Below are 18,198 nucleotides of genomic sequence, written 5' to 3' on the forward strand. Positions count from 1 at the left end.
CCTTCCTAAATATAACTGTACCATTGGGTTTGGGCGGTTTTGTTTTTAACATGTTATTCTCTTGTTTTCTTTAATGTTTGTTTTTGTCAGTGTTCACTTCTAGATGTCTAGGAAGCAGGGACGACTTAATCCTCTCTATATGGCAACCAGCACTTCAGACAGAAGCTTAATAACTGCTATTTTGAGAACATGTATTGGTTGGGAAACAATAGTTATAGAAGAACAGTGGCCTAGTTTTGATTTCTGTAAGCATGAAAAGTTATTGTGTTTTACCAGTGTCTTAAGTATTTTATTACCAGTAGTTATTTCTGAGCAAAATTTGAATCCCAAAACTAAGATGAAAAGCATAAAAACCAACATAGAACTCCTATGAAACTGATGAGCTCTTCAAACCTCTATGTCCTGACAGCTTGTGGTCATCAGTGACCCCCACATCAAGATTGATCCTGACTACTCAGTGTATGCTGAGGCCAAAGAACAGGGTTTCTTTGTGCAGAATCATGAAGGAGGAGACTTTGAAGGGGTATGCTGGCCTGGTAAGATAGCACTTTATACACTTATTATTTCTACTTGTTTAGTCCCAATTAATAAAGATTGCATGGCCATCACCCTCATTCCTTATGGATGTCTCTTGACACAGTATAAGCACCTTTAAGAAAGAGATGGTATTACCATCTTTTGTATCTTCCATAACACCTGGTACAGTGTCTTCTGTACATATTTATCAGTGAATAAATGAATAAAAAAAAAACAGGCAAGACTAAATAGTACTCCAAGCAAATAGAAGGCCAAAGAATGAGAAAAGGAGAGAAGAAAGCAAAAGAAAAAGTGTCCTACAGTCTCTCCCGGTCAATCTTTTTTGCCTTGTTAGCCCATAGTTTTGACTTCCGAGACTTTCATGAGTGACCTCAGCTGCCTCCAGCAACTCTGGATTCTTTATGACAGAAGGTATTAGTTTAAAGCATTGGTAGAAACTCAAGGACAAAAGGGAATCACCAGTCTATCATCTCCTAGCACTCCATCACAAGCCCATGTACTGCAGAGAAACCCCATTCATTCCTTTCCCCTTTTATACCACGCATAACACTTCTTTGTTCTCTTTAAGAACAGAGGGGCCACTCCAGGGTATTTGCCATGCTTACGTGGGCTAAGTTGGGCGATCAGTGAGAGACAGGCTCCATCTGGATGCTTGTTCATTGGCATTTCCCTGGGCCTCTTGGGTTGGAAGGTCTAGTGGAGTCCAGCATTGCCTTCATGCACTTCTTGCCATGCCCTGTATCAACTAACCTACGTTTAGGGTGCCCAGTGATTACCCAGTTTTCACACCTTCTCTACAATGCATCCTACCATGAGGACCACTGTTTCTCACAGTCTGTCTACTCTTCTGCCTCTACAGGTCTCTCCTCTTACCTGGATTTCACCAATCCCAAGGTCAGAGAGTGGTATTCAAGTCTTTTCACCTTCTCTGCTTATCAGGTTTGTTTTTATTCTTTTGCTCTTTTCTAGTTACTTGGGAGGATGAAAGAAGGAAAAACATGATTGAATAGAACGAATGCTTCATTGAATAGCTCTTGATAGGTAATACGGAGATGAAAATGCAAGGATGGCAACCACATTACAGACTTTGGTGGTGCCAGGAGAGGTGCCATATATATTACCAAGTGCACAAAAGCTGTGATTTCTACTTTCATTATAATAAACTCTGTGACATATCAAAGTACTTAATAGTATATGTTAAAATTACTATATAAATTTACAGAAAATAATATTCTATAGCATATTTAAAGATGATGATAATGATATATATCTTACAAAGTATAGGGGTGCCTGCGTGGTTCACTTGGTTAAGCGTCCAACTACGGCTCTGATCATGATCTCGCGGTTTGTGGGTTCAAGCCCCACATCGGGCTCTATGCTGACAGCTCAGAGCTTGGAGCCTGCTTTGTAGCCCATGTCTCCCTCTCAGTCCTTCCCCCACTCATGCTGTCTCCCTCTCTCTCTCTCAAAGGAAACATTAAAAATTTTTTTAAAAAAGAGTATCTTGCAAAGTATAATGTGACATTAAAAGTAAGGTGTGGGGCACCTGGGTGGCTCAGTTGCTTGAGTGTCTAACTTTGGCTCAGGTCATGATTTTGTGGTTCATGAGTTCAAGCCTCACATCAGGCTCACTGCTATCAGTGCAGAGCACTTTGGATCCTCTGTCCCCCTCTCTCTCTGCCCCTCATGCTCTCTCTCTCTCCAAAATAAATAAACATTTAAAAATATAAAAGTAAGGTGTGATAAGACTTGAAATTTTTAAAAAGTAAGGTGTAATAATAAATCAATTTTTAAAATATTTTAAGAAATATATGAAAAAGAAATATATTTTAAAAATAAGAAAGAACTGGAGAGGCCACTTCTAGAGAATGGTATTCAACCCATTATGAGGATGATAATAATGAAGCTTAGTGTAAATTGAGTATTTGCTGTGTGCTAAGCACCTTATGTACCTTTTACCATTTCATCTTCAGAGTAACCTCTGAGGTTGAAACTATAATAAACTCTAATCCCAAAGACAAGGAAATTGATATATGGATAAGTTTAAAACCCTGCTAAGTTTCATCCATCTTAGTAAGTGGTGGACCTAAGATTTGAATTCAGTCTATTTGTCTCCCAAGCCCAAGTCTTAACCACTAAACCCTAGGTGTTTTTTTTTTTAATTAAATTCAAGTTAGTTTACATATAGTATAATAATGATTTCAGGAACAGAATTTAGTGATTCATCACCTACATATAACACCCAGTGCTGATCCCAACAAGTGTCCACCTTAATTGCCTCACCCTTCAGCCCTTCCCCCCACCCAGCACCCCACCAACAACCTTCAGTTTGTTGTCTATATTTGAGCGTCTCTTATGGTTTGTCTCCTTCTCTGTTTTGATATTATTTCTGCTTCCCTTCCCTTATGTTCATCTGTTCTGTATCTTGAATTCCACATATGAATGAAATCATAGGATATCTGCCTTTCTCTGACTTATTTCACTCTAGTTCCATCCATGTTGTTGCAAATGGCAAGATTTCATTCTTTTTTTTATCACCAAGTAATATTCCATCATGTATGTGTATGTATGTGTACATGCACATACCATACACCATATCTGTATCATATCTGTATCATTATACACCATATCTGTATATGTATACGCATACGTACACATACACCATATCTTCTTTATCCATTCATCAGTCTATAGAGATTGGGCTCTTACAGGGCCAGGATGTTACAAGGAGCAGAATTTTTAGAAAGTAATGGAATGAACTGCCTGAAGGACTCCCTGCCACTGTAGCTATTGAGTCCAATATGGAGAGACCAGGATTCTAAAAAGGGATTTCAACACCATGGTAACTAGATCACTCAAAAGCCCCTTCCCACTCTAAATGAACAATTCTATGCAGAACACAAACTCTAGACCATGCTACCAAACAGGTATCTTACCTGTCAAATTTTGCAGAGTATTAGAGGGAAGGCAGAATCTCATCATGGACAGCTATAATTGCCCTTAGTTAAGAGTTGTTGGGGTGCCTGGGTGGCTCAGTCAGCTAAGCATCTGACTCTTGATCTCAGCTCAGGTCTTGATCTCAAGGTCATGAGTTTGAGCCCTGCATTGAGCTCCATGCTGGGCGTGGAGCTTACTTTAAAAAAAAAAAAAATGTTTGCAGCAGATAATGGATGTTATAGGGCCTAACTGTGAACGTTAATACAACCTTTCCTGTAGGGGTTCTCCAGGGTAGGTCTTGGAGTGTACTTGCTGGGCAGTATTTCATGGACAATGCAGCACAGCATTCTTTCATTCGTCACCAAATACTTACAGGGAACCTTCTGTGGTTCAGGTACTATTCTAGGTGTTTATGAGCAAAATTGATAAAATTCCCTGCCCTGTGAACCTTTTATTGTAGCATTGGAACAGAAGACAGAGCATAAATAATAAGCATAATAAATAATAAATTAAATGGAGTATGAAAGAGGAATAGGGTGGCTATCATATTAACATCATCAGTCATGACTGAGGAAGAAATTTACTTCTTAGGGATCTACTGACATCCTCTACATATGGAATGACATGAATGAGCCCTCTGTCTTTAGAGGTCCAGAGTTAACCATGCAGAAGAATGCCATTCATCATGGCAATTGGGAACACAGGGAACTTCACAACATCTATGGTTTTTATCAGGTAAGACATTCATAAGGAAGTCACTTGGACCCATATGCCCTTGCTTTTGGGTTCAAAGTCATTTGTAATAGTCCTATTATATTGTTCATTTCTCTTTGTGGGTCTTATCAAGTTGTAGCCAATATAGGACTTATTATTTCTCCCTTTGCACCTTTCTTTCTATAATGAACTTGATGAATCATAGATATTATGAGATTAATGATAACATAGAAACATCTTCCTTGACAGGAATCATTAGTAAATGACATTGAATACTTCAAAACTTTATTTTGAAGTAGGGTAGGCAATTAAATACAGAATGTTTTAAAATCTCACAAATCTTATATTCATACCAGAGGAATAAGATAACATAGAAGTTGTAAACGCAGAAAGCCTTAATTAACTACTTACCCTTCTCACTGGAAGGTGGTAGAATTGTCTTCCATTTGCCAATCCCATCCAAAGCATATGTCAGTCAATCGCCTCTCTTGATATCCATGATTCTTCGTTATTTTCATCCTGTGTTCCTATGGGTCTCCCACCAATTGGTATGTTCCAGTGGGCGTTGCTGGCTGTATATAGCACAGTTCAGATTATATGTTTACTTCTTTAAAAGCCTCTTGCTATAACTGCAAACTACTCTAGAGAATTTTCTTATGTTGGCCAGGGCAAGACACTTAACAACCTCTTTGAATCTCTTTTTTCTCCCCTCAATGAAAATGGTCTATCTCAGAGGTTGTTCTGTAGACTATAAGAGAAAATTTTGTAAGATGCCTAGCAATAGTAACCACTGAATATTGCTAGCTTATCATTTACTATTATTTCATTGCTATTTTAATCCAAGAAAAATTTCCACTTTTAATAGGGGAGTTTAGAGTAGTTTCATTACATTATGAAAATTATTTGATCGATTTAATATTTTCCATTTTCCATTCCCACCTACTATTTAGTTTTGCATGTCCAATACCTTATTACGGATGTCTGCACAACACCCTAATCTAATCATCTCTTTGAAATCTTTCTCCTTTGCCTTTGTAGCAAATGGCTACTGCAGAAGGACTGATACAGCGATCTAAAGGCACGGAGAGACCTTTTGTTCTTACACGTTCTTTCTTTGCTGGATCACAAAAGTATGGTAAGGAATGGCTCATATGATGAGACTAAAAAACATAAATTAGCAAACATTTTTTTTATGGTGTATTGTGCTACTGTGTTGATGCCTTTTTTCCAGTGGCCACTGGCAGGCCTAGGATTGTAGCAAATGACATTCCATGAAGCATGCCTTTTGTCCTGTGAGACAAATACATTAATTTTAATTAAGTTTAGTTACTTGTTTCCCACTGAAGAAATGTCCACTTAGTTGCTGGGGGAATGACTTCAGAGTATCTCAGTTTGCTAGGATGGTCATCTCTGATTCTGTCTATTTGATTTACCTAAACCAGGGGAAATATACTTCTTACACATTCCTTCAGCCACCTGTTCCACTTAGCAATATGACTTAAAATAGACCTGGCTGTTGCTTGTGGTCAGGGTCATCTATAACTGGATTCAGTTTACTAGCTAATTCAACATAACCACCTTCCAGCAGGAACACTATTTTAAGTCTCCTAGCCTTGAATAAATAACTAGGATCTTGGGTTTTAGTTTGAAGAGTCCAGCCTTTACTGTATCGTAGACATTATTGGGCTTCCTCCGCCAGCCCTGAAAACCAACCCCTGTGGTTCTCTGGAAAAGGCCACAATATTGTTATCTCAGGCAAAGATTCACACACAGAGATACTCACCAGCATTAGTCCTTTAAACAGAAAAAGAAAGAAAATCCAAATAAGGGAATATTTATAAAAGTATGCTATATCCATATAATAGACTATCATAAGGCTATTTAAAATAGTACCACTTAATTGCATAAGCAAATGTTTGTGACATGATAAATGGGGGGAAACCAGAATGCTTAAATGTTTTTACAGTATGTTATCACAATTTTGTTTAAAAAATAGAGATAGCAATCAATAAATTTAGTACCTTGGTGATTATGAGTGCTTTTTAATTTTCTTCTTTTTACCTCTCTAGTTTCCAAATTCGCTACAAGAATCATTTTTAACCACTTAAAAAATGTCAAGTATTGGGGTGCCTGGATAGCTCGGTTGGTTAAGCATCCCATTCTTGGTTTCGGCTCAGTCATGATAGCACAGTTCATGAGTTCGAGCCCTGCATCGGGCTCTGAGCTGACAGATTCTCTCTCTCCCTCTTAGGATTCTCTCCCTCTCTCCCTGCCCCTTTCCCACTCACATACATTCTCTCTCTCTCTCTCTCTCTCTCTCTCTCAAAATAAGTATTTTTTTTAAAGTCAAGTATTTTTTAAAAAATTTTTAATGTGTATTTTGGTTTTTAGAGAGAAAGAGAAAGAGAGAGAGCACAAGCAAGGGAAGGGCAGAAAGAGAGGGAGACGCGGAATCCGAAGCAGGTTCCAGGCTCTGAGCTATCAGCACAGAACCCAACTTGGGGCTCAAACTCTTAGACTACAAGATCATGCCTGAGCCAAAGTCAGATGCTTAACCAACTGAGACACCCAGGGGCCCCTAAAAAGTCAAGTATTTTTGATGAAAGTACTAATAAGTAGCAGTTAAAAAAAGATAAAAGGTAGAATAGTAAGTAATCTCTGATCTCTTAAATATCGGTCTACTGCCTAGTCTTCAGTACTCTTTGTGAAAGTATCAGCCTGCCCCAAAGTGCAGCAAGTGAGGCATTACCAAGAACATTACTGTGTTAAATTTTATGCTTAGACCAATAACCAGAGAGCGCTTCTGACTAAACACCCATATGACACATGAAAACATCTGCGTGCATAAAGGAACTTTCTGTCTTGACCAGAATGCTGCCACATTGATTTCAAAATCATTTTGTCTCATTTAAAGTCAAAGAGAAATTATTAGGGTACCTTTAAAAAAAAACAGTCCCTTGAAAATATTTTTCTTCACTGGCCATCGGACAACCTAAAATTTCTATGGAAGAAAAAAAAATAGCTACCAAAGCTATTTTGGTAGAAGACAGACAAAAATGCTTCAGGACTAATTTAGATTTGGTAAAATAAGATATTTTTCTTTTGTGAGTCTCTTTAGTGGTTTATAATTGATCTTCACAATCTCGTATCAACTATACAATGATCAAGAGCAGTGGCTTTATAGTCAGACTACCTGGGCTCAAATCCTGCCCCTCTTACTAGTAACTGTGTATTTTAATCCACTGTTGGCCCTGTTTCCCCTCATCTGTAAAATGAAGTTAACTAGTGTTGTGATGACTAAGTAGCTACCACAAGCCAAGTAGCACCACCTGCCTCTACACAGGCTTGATACATGTTAACTATTGTTCTTGCTACTGTTATAATGCCCCTTAGACAGTCTGTACCACTCCTCTTAAATAATAGAGTAGGGTGGAGGAATAGGCATAAAAATCAATGGAACAGAATAAAGAATCCAGAAAGAGCCCAACACACATATGATTAATTAATAGGACCAGAGTTGCCAAGGCAATTCAGTAGAAAGAGGAGTTTTTCAATAATGGTATCAGAAATCTGGGTAGGGAGGTAGGGAAAGGAAAGAACCTTGATTCTTGACCCTTACTTCTTACCATACACAAAAATTAATTCAAAATGCAATATAAACCTTAACTATAACAGATAAAACAAAAAACTTCTAAAGGGAAACATAAAAAATCTTTGTGACTTGGAGGTAAACAAGATTTCTTGGATAGAACACAAAAAGCATGAACCATAAAAGAAGAAAAATGCTAAGGTGGACTTTATCAAACTTGACAACTTCTACCTTTTCAAAGAGATTAAGAAAATGAAAGTCAGGGGCACCTGGGTGGCTTAGTAGGTTAAGCATCCAACTTTGACTCAGGTCATGATCTCACAGTTTGTTCAAGCCCCATAATGGACTCTGTGCTGACAGCTCAAAGCCTGGAGCCTGCTTCCATTCTGTGTCTCCCTCTCTCTCTGTCCCTCCCCTGCTCATAACACACACTCTCTCTCTCAAAAATAAATAAACATTAAAAAATTTTTAAGGAAATCAATAATAAAAAGACATCTACTGTTACAAATAAGCAAAACATATGGATAGACTCTTTATAAAAGAAAACATATGAATGATCAATAAATACATGAAAAGATGCTCAAAATCATTAGTTTTTAGGGAAATAGAAATTAAAACCACAGAGAGACACCACTACACATCCATTACAGTAGCTAGAATTAAAAAGACACACTACCAGGGCACCCAGGTGGCTCAGTCAGTCAAACGTCCAACTCATGGTTTTGACTGGGGTCATGATCTCATGGTTTTTGAGTTGGAGCCCCACACTGGGCTCCATGCTGAGAGTGTGGAGCCTGCTTGGGATTCTCTCTCTCTCTCTCTCTCTCTCTCTCTCTCTCTCTCTCTCTCTCCCCCCTTTCTCTGCTCCTCCCCCTCTCACTCTCTCTCTCTAAATAAATTAATTTTTAAGAAAAAAATTTAAAAAGACACACTACCAAGTATTGCCAAGAATGTAGAGCAACTGAAATTGTCATATATTGATAATGTAAAAGTAGTACAACCACTATGCCAAACAGTTTGAAGTTTTCTTTTTTTTTTTTTTTTAATGTTTTATTTATTTCTAGGAGAGAGAAAGAGAGACAGCGTGAGCAGGGGAGGGTCAGAGAGAGAGGGAGTCACAGAATGAAACAGGCTCCAGGCTCTGAGCTGGCAGTCAGCACAGAGCCCGACGCGGGGCTCAAACCCACGAACCGCGAGATCATGACCTAAGTGAAAGTCGGACGCTTAACCGACTAAGCCACCCAAGCACCCCTGAAGTTTTCTTAAAGTGTACAACATACACTGAAAACAGACCCAGCAATTCCACTCCCAGATACTCACCCAAGAGAAATGAAAACATAGGTCATGCGATCAGGACCCAAATGTTTATAGCAGCTTCATTCACAATAGCCAAGACTTGCAAAGAATCCAAATGTCCATCAATAGATGAGTGGATAAACCTATGGTAGATTCATACTATGGAACACTATTCAGCAAATAAAAAAGATAAACTATAACATTATGCTGACTGAAAAAAGCTAGAACCCAAAATAGTATATTTCCATGTATATGAAATTCTAGAAAAGACTTGTAGAAATCAGATCAATTGTTAGATAAAGTGGAGGCTTACTGACTGCAAAGAAGCCCAAGTGATCATTTACAATTATGGACATGGGTCTGTACCCTGCTTGTGGTGACAGTGACAGGTTTCAGAACTCACACTCTTCACTTAAAATAGGCACACTTATATATGAATTATATTTCAGTAAAGATTATTTTTTTAATGTTTCCCCTAAAATCAGATTTGAGTTATACCTTATTTTTAAAAATTTTTTTATATAGTTTATTTATTTTTGAGACAGAGCATGAGTGGGGGAGGGGCAGAGAGAGAGGGAGACACAGAATCTGAAACAGGCTCCAGGCTCTGAACTGTCAGCACAGAGCCCGATGAGGGGCTTGAACCCACGAACCATGAGATCTGACCTGAGCTGAAGTCAGCTTAACCGACTGAGCCACCAGGCGCCCTGAGTTATACTTTAAAAATCAGTGCAATTTCAGAATATTTTCACAAATGTTTGGTGGATCTTAAGAACTTTTTCACATTAGGAAATCAGTATCTTTTCATTGTAGAAAGCAGAATTTTTGTATTTTAAGGTAAGAAAGAAATGCTTTCCTTTACATTAATTTGTCTATCTCAAATAAGGAATCTATGAAATGGAGTGCATGAGCTGATTTGTGATCTTTTTTTTTAATACCTTGTTACTGGTGATCAAAGGTGCTGTGTGGACAGGTGACAACACGGCAGAATGGAGCTACCTGAAAATTTCTATCCCTATGTTACTCACCCTCAGCGTTACTGGGATCTCTTTCTGTGGAGGTACGATGATATCCGCAAGCTTGAAGTGAGAGAAAATAAAAATCTAGGGTGTTTCTCCATCAAAGCTGGTCACAGATGCCTGCTCATTAGCTGCTTTTGGAGGGATAACTGTGGGAAAAAGAAAATGAGGAAAGTGAAGGGATACTGCCAAGCTGTTTGTGTCATGTGTGAAATGAGGACATGAAATAAAGTCATCAGAGAGCCCGGGGCTCCTGGGTGGCTCAGTTGGTTAAGTGTGTAACTTCAGCCCAGAAGGTCATGATCTCACAGTCTGTGAGTTTGAGCCCCACGCTGGGGTCTGTGCTGATAGCCTGGAGCCCTCTCTTTGGCCCTCCTTCACCCCTGCTCACACTTTCTCTTTCTCTCTCTCAAAACTAAACATTAAAAAAAAATTTTTTTAAGTCATCAGAGAGCCCAAATGCCTCTTTCCCTCTTTCTCTGATTCCTTCTTAGTTGCTCTTGATAATTGAGTTTCTTTTCCTGAAACCTACCTTTTCTTCTTCAAAGTGAGAAAAATGGAGAGAAGGACCAAGAATTTAGCAAATCAGAGATAAGCCTTACAGAAATCCTTTTTACTAAGCAGGTTTAAAATTGTATGACAGGGGCACCTGGGTGGCTTAGAAGGTTAAGCGTCCGACTTTCGCTTAGGTCGTGATCTCGCGGTTCGTGGGTTCGAGCCCCGCATCGGGCTCTGTGCTGACCGCCAGCTCAGAGCCTGGAGCCTGTTTCAGAGTCTGTGACTCCCTCTCTCTCTGACCGTCCCCTGCTCACGCTGTCTCTCTCTCTCTCCTAGACATAAATAAAACATTAAAAAAATTAAAAAAAAAATAAAATGAAATGAAATAAAATTGTATGACATACTTTAACTGTTAAAAAAAAAAAAGGGGGGGGGCGCCTGGGTGGCTTAGTCGGTTAAGCGTCTGACTTTCACTTAGGTCATGATCTCGCGGTTCGTGGGTTCGAGCCCCGCATCGGGGTCTGTGCTGGCTGCCAGCTCAGAGCCTGGAGCCTGTTTCGGAGTCTGTGTCTCCCTCTCTCTCTGACCCTCCCCTGCTCACGCTGTCTCTCTCTCTCTCTCCTAAAAATAAATAAAAAATAAAAAAATTAAAAAAATAAAAAATAATAAAAAAAAAGATATGCCCTTGGGAAAGATAAAGTTAGCTAAAATACAATTCCCTGATGGGCTGCCTTCCCTAAATCCTAGTAATTCTCCTCAATGAGAAAGCTCAGTGTGGAAGGTGCTCAGCAGGACTAGTTCCAGCTGCTCCTTGTTTTCTGTAGGAATAGAAGCAACTTAATGTCACACACATTTTGATAGATGCGTTTCTTATGGTATTGGTCCTCATACAAGAAATATGTATCCTCCTTAAGGACCAAGCATGACATTCTCCCCAAATCTCCAATTCTGATTGTCTGTTTTTCTTTAGTTCAATAATTTTTATCTTGCTTCATCTGTTGCTTTCAAAAGGAGATCGATCTATTGCCAACCTCCTACCCCAGCCCTAAACACACTTAAATGAGTCAGGTCAACCTTTTGCGATTTCTGGGTTTGGGAACATAACAGAAATGTCAGTCTTGCAGTAAAACCTCTGACCTTTGGACAAGAAAAGAGTAGTCGAAGAAAATATTGTCAGCCCCCCAAACAGGCTGAGGTTTTAAATATGTGCTCCCTAATTTCAGGCCACAATTTTATCCTGTCATTTTGAGTGTACATACAGTGCATTTATCCTGTCAGTTTTTAAGCCCTTATTTTACCTGTGTGCAACATTTGTTAGAAGACTGGTTGCCTCACTCGGCCTTTCTTTGACTAACCAGCTGATGTAGGCGGCTTCATCGGGAATCCAGAAGCAGAGCTGCTAGTGCGCTGGTACCAGGCAGGAGCCTACCAGCCCTTCTTCCGGGGCCATGCGACCATGAACACCAAGCGTCGGGAACCCTGGCTCTTTGGGGAGGAGCACACCCGACTCATCCGAGAAGCCATCAGACAGCGCTACACCCTCCTGCCCTATTGGTATTCTTTGTTCTACCGTGTACATGTGGCTGCCGAACCCATAATGAGGTAAATGGGCTGCACCAGTTGTGGGCCCCAGAAACTAGTCTACGCCAGAAAAATCCCCTAGCCGTTGGGGAATTCAGTTAATTACACAGTGATTTCAAGAGAAAAGCCCGGTGTTTAATCAGGTGTCAATCAGATTACTGAGCACCAGCTGTGAGCAGGCCAAGGCGTTGAGGTCAAAGAAAATCCAGATCCCCTGCTGCTTTGTAATTCAAGTGTTAATATTTGGTAGGGGACAGAAATACAGATTTTTCAAAGGAAAAGGAAGTGACTTGTAACTGAATTCGTGGTTTAACCCACAAGCCATCCTCTCAGGAAGAGCAACTTATTCTACTGGTCTTGGGTCTTAGTCTTAGGGCTAAACCATTCCGAGTTGTAGGCGAACATTTTTCCCGGTGTATAAATTATATTCTGATTATATTTTGGAGGCAGGGTGTGAAAAATGGACTTTCTAGGTAACAAAACGATAAAGACACACACATAGCACACCAAGGCTTCCAGATCAGCACTTCCTAAACCTGGCTCAGATCAGAACCACTGAGGAGCTTTTTAAAACTATAGATTCCAGGGGTGCCTGGGCGGCTCAGTCAGTTAAGCGTCCAACTTCAGCAGAGGTCATGATCAGTCGGTTAAGCGTCCGACTTCAGCTCAGGTCATGAAGGTTCGTGGGTTCGAGCCCCTCATCGCGCTCTGTGCTGACTGCTAGCTCAGGGCCTGGAGCCTGCTTCAGATTCTGTATCTCCCTCTCTCTCTGACCCTCCCCTGCTCAGCTGTCTCTCTCTCTCTCTCTCTCTCTCTCTCTCTCCCTCCCTCTCAGAAATAAATAGAAAACATTTTTAAAAAAATTTTTTTTAATTAAAAAAAAACTATAGATTCCAAGGCCATACCTCCAAACCTACTAGGAAACACCTTGGGTAGGCCTCAGGATCTGTATTTGTTAGAAATTTCCCTAGTGTTGCTAGACATCAGCCAGACTGAAAAACTACTGCTTTGTTACTATTCAGTAGGAAAGGAATATATTATTACAAAGGCTAGTGAATAAACTAAGTTTATCTTACTAAAAAATATCCTTTACTCATGAGGTTGGAAAAAAAACATTAGAACCATTAAGTCGATATCCAAATACACAGATGTTGAAGATTTTATCTTTATAAGCCCAAATGCCTCCTAGATAGTTGTATAAAACAATAGTAATAATAGAACCATACACAACTGTTTCTCAACCCTCCAAAAATGTTGCCACCTTGAAAACAAAATCAGTTCTTTTTATTTAATATAGATAATAATTAAGGATGCATGGAAGGCAGTGACAGAATGAACACATGCACAGATTTTACATCATCATAAAATACGGTTTTACACACATTTAATTTGGTCCACACTGAATGTGTTAGGCATGCCAACAGCTCTGATTCTGCCTTCAGAGTAGTATTTAGTGCTCAACAATTGGAAGGAAAAATTGTACATACCAGAATTCTCAATCTTTCATTGGAACGTTCCAGCGAGTAGATAGCTCTTTCATGTTAGAACAATATATAGTAATCCTAGCAACTGCTCGTAAAATCTTAAATCATGTGAGAGGAGTCTTGGCTCTCTGGCTTTTTCCAGTTTCCTTTGAGTAGTTATAAAACTGAAAATATAAGTGATTTAAAAGTAATAAAACATCTAATGATATTGAGGTAAGAATTTTTTTTTCTTTCCCCAGGCCTCTATGGATAGAGTTCCCAGAGGAATTAAACACTTTTGGTGTGGAAGATGAATACATGCTGGGTAAGCAGTCCTTGATTAATTATCATTATGACAAATACTGTAATTATGTTTTTGTTCTTTTCCTAGTGTAAGAGCACTAAAATAATCCCTAATCTCAAGAGAGCCAAAACATAAAATGTAATTCTGTCATTAAGATTTTTAGTATATTAATGTAATTATAGTTACATTATTGTTAACTTCATATAAATCCATTCTATTCATGGATGCAATTTCAAGTTCTTGTTCTGGTTCACTCATAAGCCTTATGATACCACTATAGGGAATGGAAGTAGAAGACAGTAGACCAGATGGTTACACACAATAAAGACTCAGAGAGCTTACTTCATATGCAAAATAGGGTTGTTTGTTATTGTTGTTGTTGTTGACCTCTTCTTTAACAAGGGTTGACCACCAAATACAGGATAGTGATGTTTATCATCTTGGGAATAGGACTCAAGAAACCATGCTCAACAGAGAGTTGCCCAAAAGGTGAATCCTGTTTCTAAAGAATGGAAATCCTAAAACGTAAAAAGCCTTGCGCTACATCTCCACTCATTCTTTTTTTTATATATATAAAATTTTTTAATATTTTTATTTATTATTGAGAGACACAGAGAGACAGCATGAGCATGGAAGAGGCAGGGAGAGGGGAAGACACAGAATCTGAAGGAGGCTCCAGGCTCTGAACTGTCAAGCACAGAGCCCAACGTGGGGCTCAAACTCACAAACCGTAAGATTATGATCTGAGCCGAAGTTGGAAGCTTAACCAACTGACCCACCCAGGCGCTCCTCCACTCATTCTTAAGTCTCAGTTTAAATAGCTACTTCCTTGGGGAACATTTCCTGACCAGAATTGCTTCTAATACCTAATTACACCTAAATTTAGTCAAAGTCAGTCTCTCTTATTACGTAACTTTTATTCTATTTTGTGCTTTTGCCTTTTTGGTATTTCTCCCGACTCTAATATATAATTACTTGTTTAATAACTGTCTTTACTAGCTGCAGACATGTCCCATGAGGACAGGGACATTGTCTGTCTTATTTGCCACTATATGTCTAAAGCCTACCATAATGCCTGGCACTCATCCAGAACTCAGTAAATATTTGTAGAATTCAAGAATGAATTCATAAATGGGTGAAATTTATAAACATATGGTGCCATGGTCAAAACAAAGTTAATAATCCAGATTGCCTTTAAGAGAATTCCAGCCTTCCTAATGATAACTACCCACAGATACACTCCTATCCATGCTGAGCACATCTGGATAACAGTTGTAGGCTCACATTTTCAAAGTCACTGACAGCAAACAGTGACACACTTGGAGAAGTGCCATGGCTCCTCCAGACTCCTGACACACGAACAGCTGTGCGAAGAAGGAGACTGTGATAGACAGCAGCAGGGTCCCTCCCTGTGACACTTATATGCCATAAATAGATTAGTGAGCGGTAAGAACACAGTCCCCATTTTGAGCACTGGTCCCCTCTCTAACAATGCATCACTCTGATGAATCATTGGTTCAATTCATCAAGGTCTCTATTTTTACAAAGTTCGTAGTTAAGTGGTCTCTACAACCACAAAAGCACGCGGGGGAGAAGGGTGCTTTCAGACCTCTTAAAATGATATTCAGCTTTATGTCCTCTCTGTTTTTCAGGAAGTGCTTTACTGGTCCATCCAGTCACAGAACCAAAAGCCACCACAGTCAGTGTGTTTCTGCCAGGATCAAATGAGGTAAGAATAAATGACAAACAGCCACAGATCTTACATGTCTCATATCTTCCCCGTTCACTCTGACAAATTAGCCCCTGTTAGGACATAGATTTCTGCATCATGCAGTTGGGAAGACAGCCCAAATGACTATAGCAACTGAAGAGTCTGGTAAATCGTGATCTCAGAGGTTAAGAAACGTAATGAGGTGCGCTTGGGTAGCTCAGTCAGTTAAGCATCCGACTTCAGCTCAGGTCATGATCTTACGGTTCATGGGTTTGAGCCCCTCATCAGGCTCTGTGCTGACAGCTAGCTCAGATCCTGGAGACTGTCTTCTGATTCTGTGTCTCCCTCTCTCTCTGACCCTCCTCTGTTCATGCTGTCTCTATCTCTCTCTCAAAAATAAATAAACATTTAAAAAAAAAAAAAACATAATGTAAGAGGAGAAAAATGAAGAGGTGACAACACCGGGTGGGGGTGGGGGTGAGAAGTTCTTTACCTTCACCCTTTGACTTGTGTAAGTGACTCCTTGTTAACATATAGAAGCTTTGAGTAGGAAGAAATCTTCCGTCTACTAAAAGGTGTGAGTGTCTGGGGGAAAAGTAAGTAAGAAGAGACTTTGTTCATTGGTTCTGGCCCTATCTAAATCCTAAATTTTGGTACCAAAAGCTGTCTGTCTCCAGGCTCTTGCCTAAGTGGGGAAAAAGTAACAACGGTAACTTCCTTTGTGCCCCTCCCCAGCTTCCCAGTTCTTTTATATGCTATTGTCATTAATTATTATCACTGTATAAAATACCACCCTGGACTGCTGGAGCCTAGGACACTGAACCCAGGCAGGGCACAGGGAAGAGGTGGGATTGGCTCATGGCCTGCCAAGCAGAGAGCCCCGAGCAGTAACAGCAATAGCCTCCAGAGACAGACCAGGGACATGTGCAAAGGGGTCAGGAGAAGAGGCAGGGCAGGAACTTGGGGCACCAGACCAGGGAAAGAAGGTATGGAATGGAGAGCAACAAGGAGACAGACCCAGGAGGGAGTCCTTGAGCACTGAATATCGCCACAGGCCTCCGCAGGCAGTAGGAGGAGCCATGAAGCTTACCAGACTGATGTGAGACGTCTGTGTCAGTATATTCCCAGACCGTCAAGGCAGGTGGTGAGGTAGCTGAGCCGGACCATGCTTGCTGCTCAGTCCTGTCGAGTGCCAGCGTGGCAACACCATGAAACATCCAGCGCCGGAGTGCTCTCTCCAGCTAGCTTTACCAGTGGAGCTGCTATATTCATTTCCTGAGGCTGGTGTAAAAATGACCACAAACCAGGTGGCTCAATACAGCAAAAATGTATTCTCTCCCAGTTCTGGAAGCTTGAAGCCCAAAATCAAGGTGTCAGCAGGGTTGGTTCCTCCCGGAAGTCCTGAAGGAGAATCTATTCCATGCCTGTCTCCTCATTTCTGGTGGCTGCCTGCGTCCTTGTGGTTCCTAGCTTTGTGGCCACAGCACATCACTTACTCTATGCCACCATCGTCACAGCAGCTTCTCCTGTGTGTGTCTGTGTCTCCTCTTCTGTCTCTCATATGAGGACCCTTGAGATGACATTTAGGACCCATCTGGATAATCCCAGATAATCTTCTACTCTCAAGATCAAATTTGTTACCACAGGAAGGAATATTCAGTCCTAGGGATTAGGAAGTACATGTACTGTTTTGCGGGGCCACCATTCAACCCACTATGCATGTCATTAGTGATATGGCAGTACCCTGGCTTTTCTTTAGAATGGTCATGAATTATGTTCTTTCCTCTTGGTTTCTCCAGTAATTTGCAGTTCTGAAGATGAGAGCTCTTTACAAAGGTTCCCCTGCCAAATAAAAACCAAAGTAAACAATAACAGCTAAATAAATCGTCCTGTCAAGCACTTCTGCCAAGAGTTTTGCAATTTGATATTAACAAAGCAATAGGCTCCTGTTAAGAGGAACTAGCTCCCTTATGACTTAGCCACAAATTAATTTTTTAATTAATTTTTTGACTAATAAAAATATGTTCTTAATGATCTATCATCATTGCAAGCACATCATTGTGACTATGTAACATATTCCTTGAACATCATTTCCCGAAGCGTTCTATGATTGTTTCTCTCATTACATCTTCACAAACCCTGGGTAGGTGAGCCAATCCCTTTGCTTCATCAGTCAGCTAGTATCACATCGCACTGTGCAAGGGGGCTACTAAAGTCCCTTGTTGTCACTTTTCCCCGTGTTTCTAGATGGCCCATTCCCTCTACCTCAAGTCTTTTTTCATATAGCTTTTTTTCAGTGAGGCCTTCTCTGACCACCTAGTTAAGATTACAGACCACTCCCACTGCCCCGGTACTGTCCAACCTGCCCTCATCCTTTATTTTTCCCATAGAACCTGCGCCTTTAACATTCTAGATATTTAATTTACATGTTTTATTTATTATCTTTCTCTCCCTTTAGAATGTTAGCTTCTTAAGGGCAGTGATTTTCATATGTTATGTTCACTCTATATCCCGAGCATCCAGATGGGTATCTGATGGGTAGAAGGCCT

The 18,198-nt window shown here is 40.1% G+C and overlaps 1 protein-coding gene across 5 annotated transcripts in view; it reads left to right on the top strand.

Annotated features, from left to right (window-relative positions):
* The window catches only part of GANC (glucosidase alpha, neutral C), a 76,857-nt gene that overhangs the window by 46,549 nt on the left and 12,110 nt on the right, over positions 1–18,198 (top strand). For 4 of the 5 annotated variants that reach the window (XM_039232730.1, XM_039232726.1, XM_039232727.1 and 1 more), the window contains 8 exons: positions 410–536; positions 1,397–1,476; positions 4,066–4,209; positions 5,227–5,323; positions 10,032–10,133; positions 11,949–12,192; positions 13,895–13,959; positions 15,591–15,667. In XM_039232730.1, coding sequence (XP_039088661.1) covers positions 410–536; positions 1,397–1,476; positions 4,066–4,209; positions 5,227–5,323; positions 10,032–10,133; positions 11,949–12,192; positions 13,895–13,959; positions 15,591–15,667 — 936 coding nt within the window. The remainder of the gene's footprint in view (positions 1–409; positions 537–1,396; positions 1,477–4,065; positions 4,210–5,226; positions 5,324–10,031; positions 10,134–11,948; positions 12,193–13,894; positions 13,960–15,590; positions 15,668–18,198) is intronic. The other variant, XM_039232731.1, reaches the window with a different exon arrangement.

Source organism: Hyaena hyaena, unplaced genomic scaffold, assembly GCF_003009895.1.
Source record: "Hyaena hyaena isolate Hyena2069 unplaced genomic scaffold, ASM300989v1 scaffold_70, whole genome shotgun sequence".
NCBI lineage: Eukaryota > Metazoa > Chordata > Mammalia > Carnivora > Hyaenidae > Hyaena > Hyaena hyaena.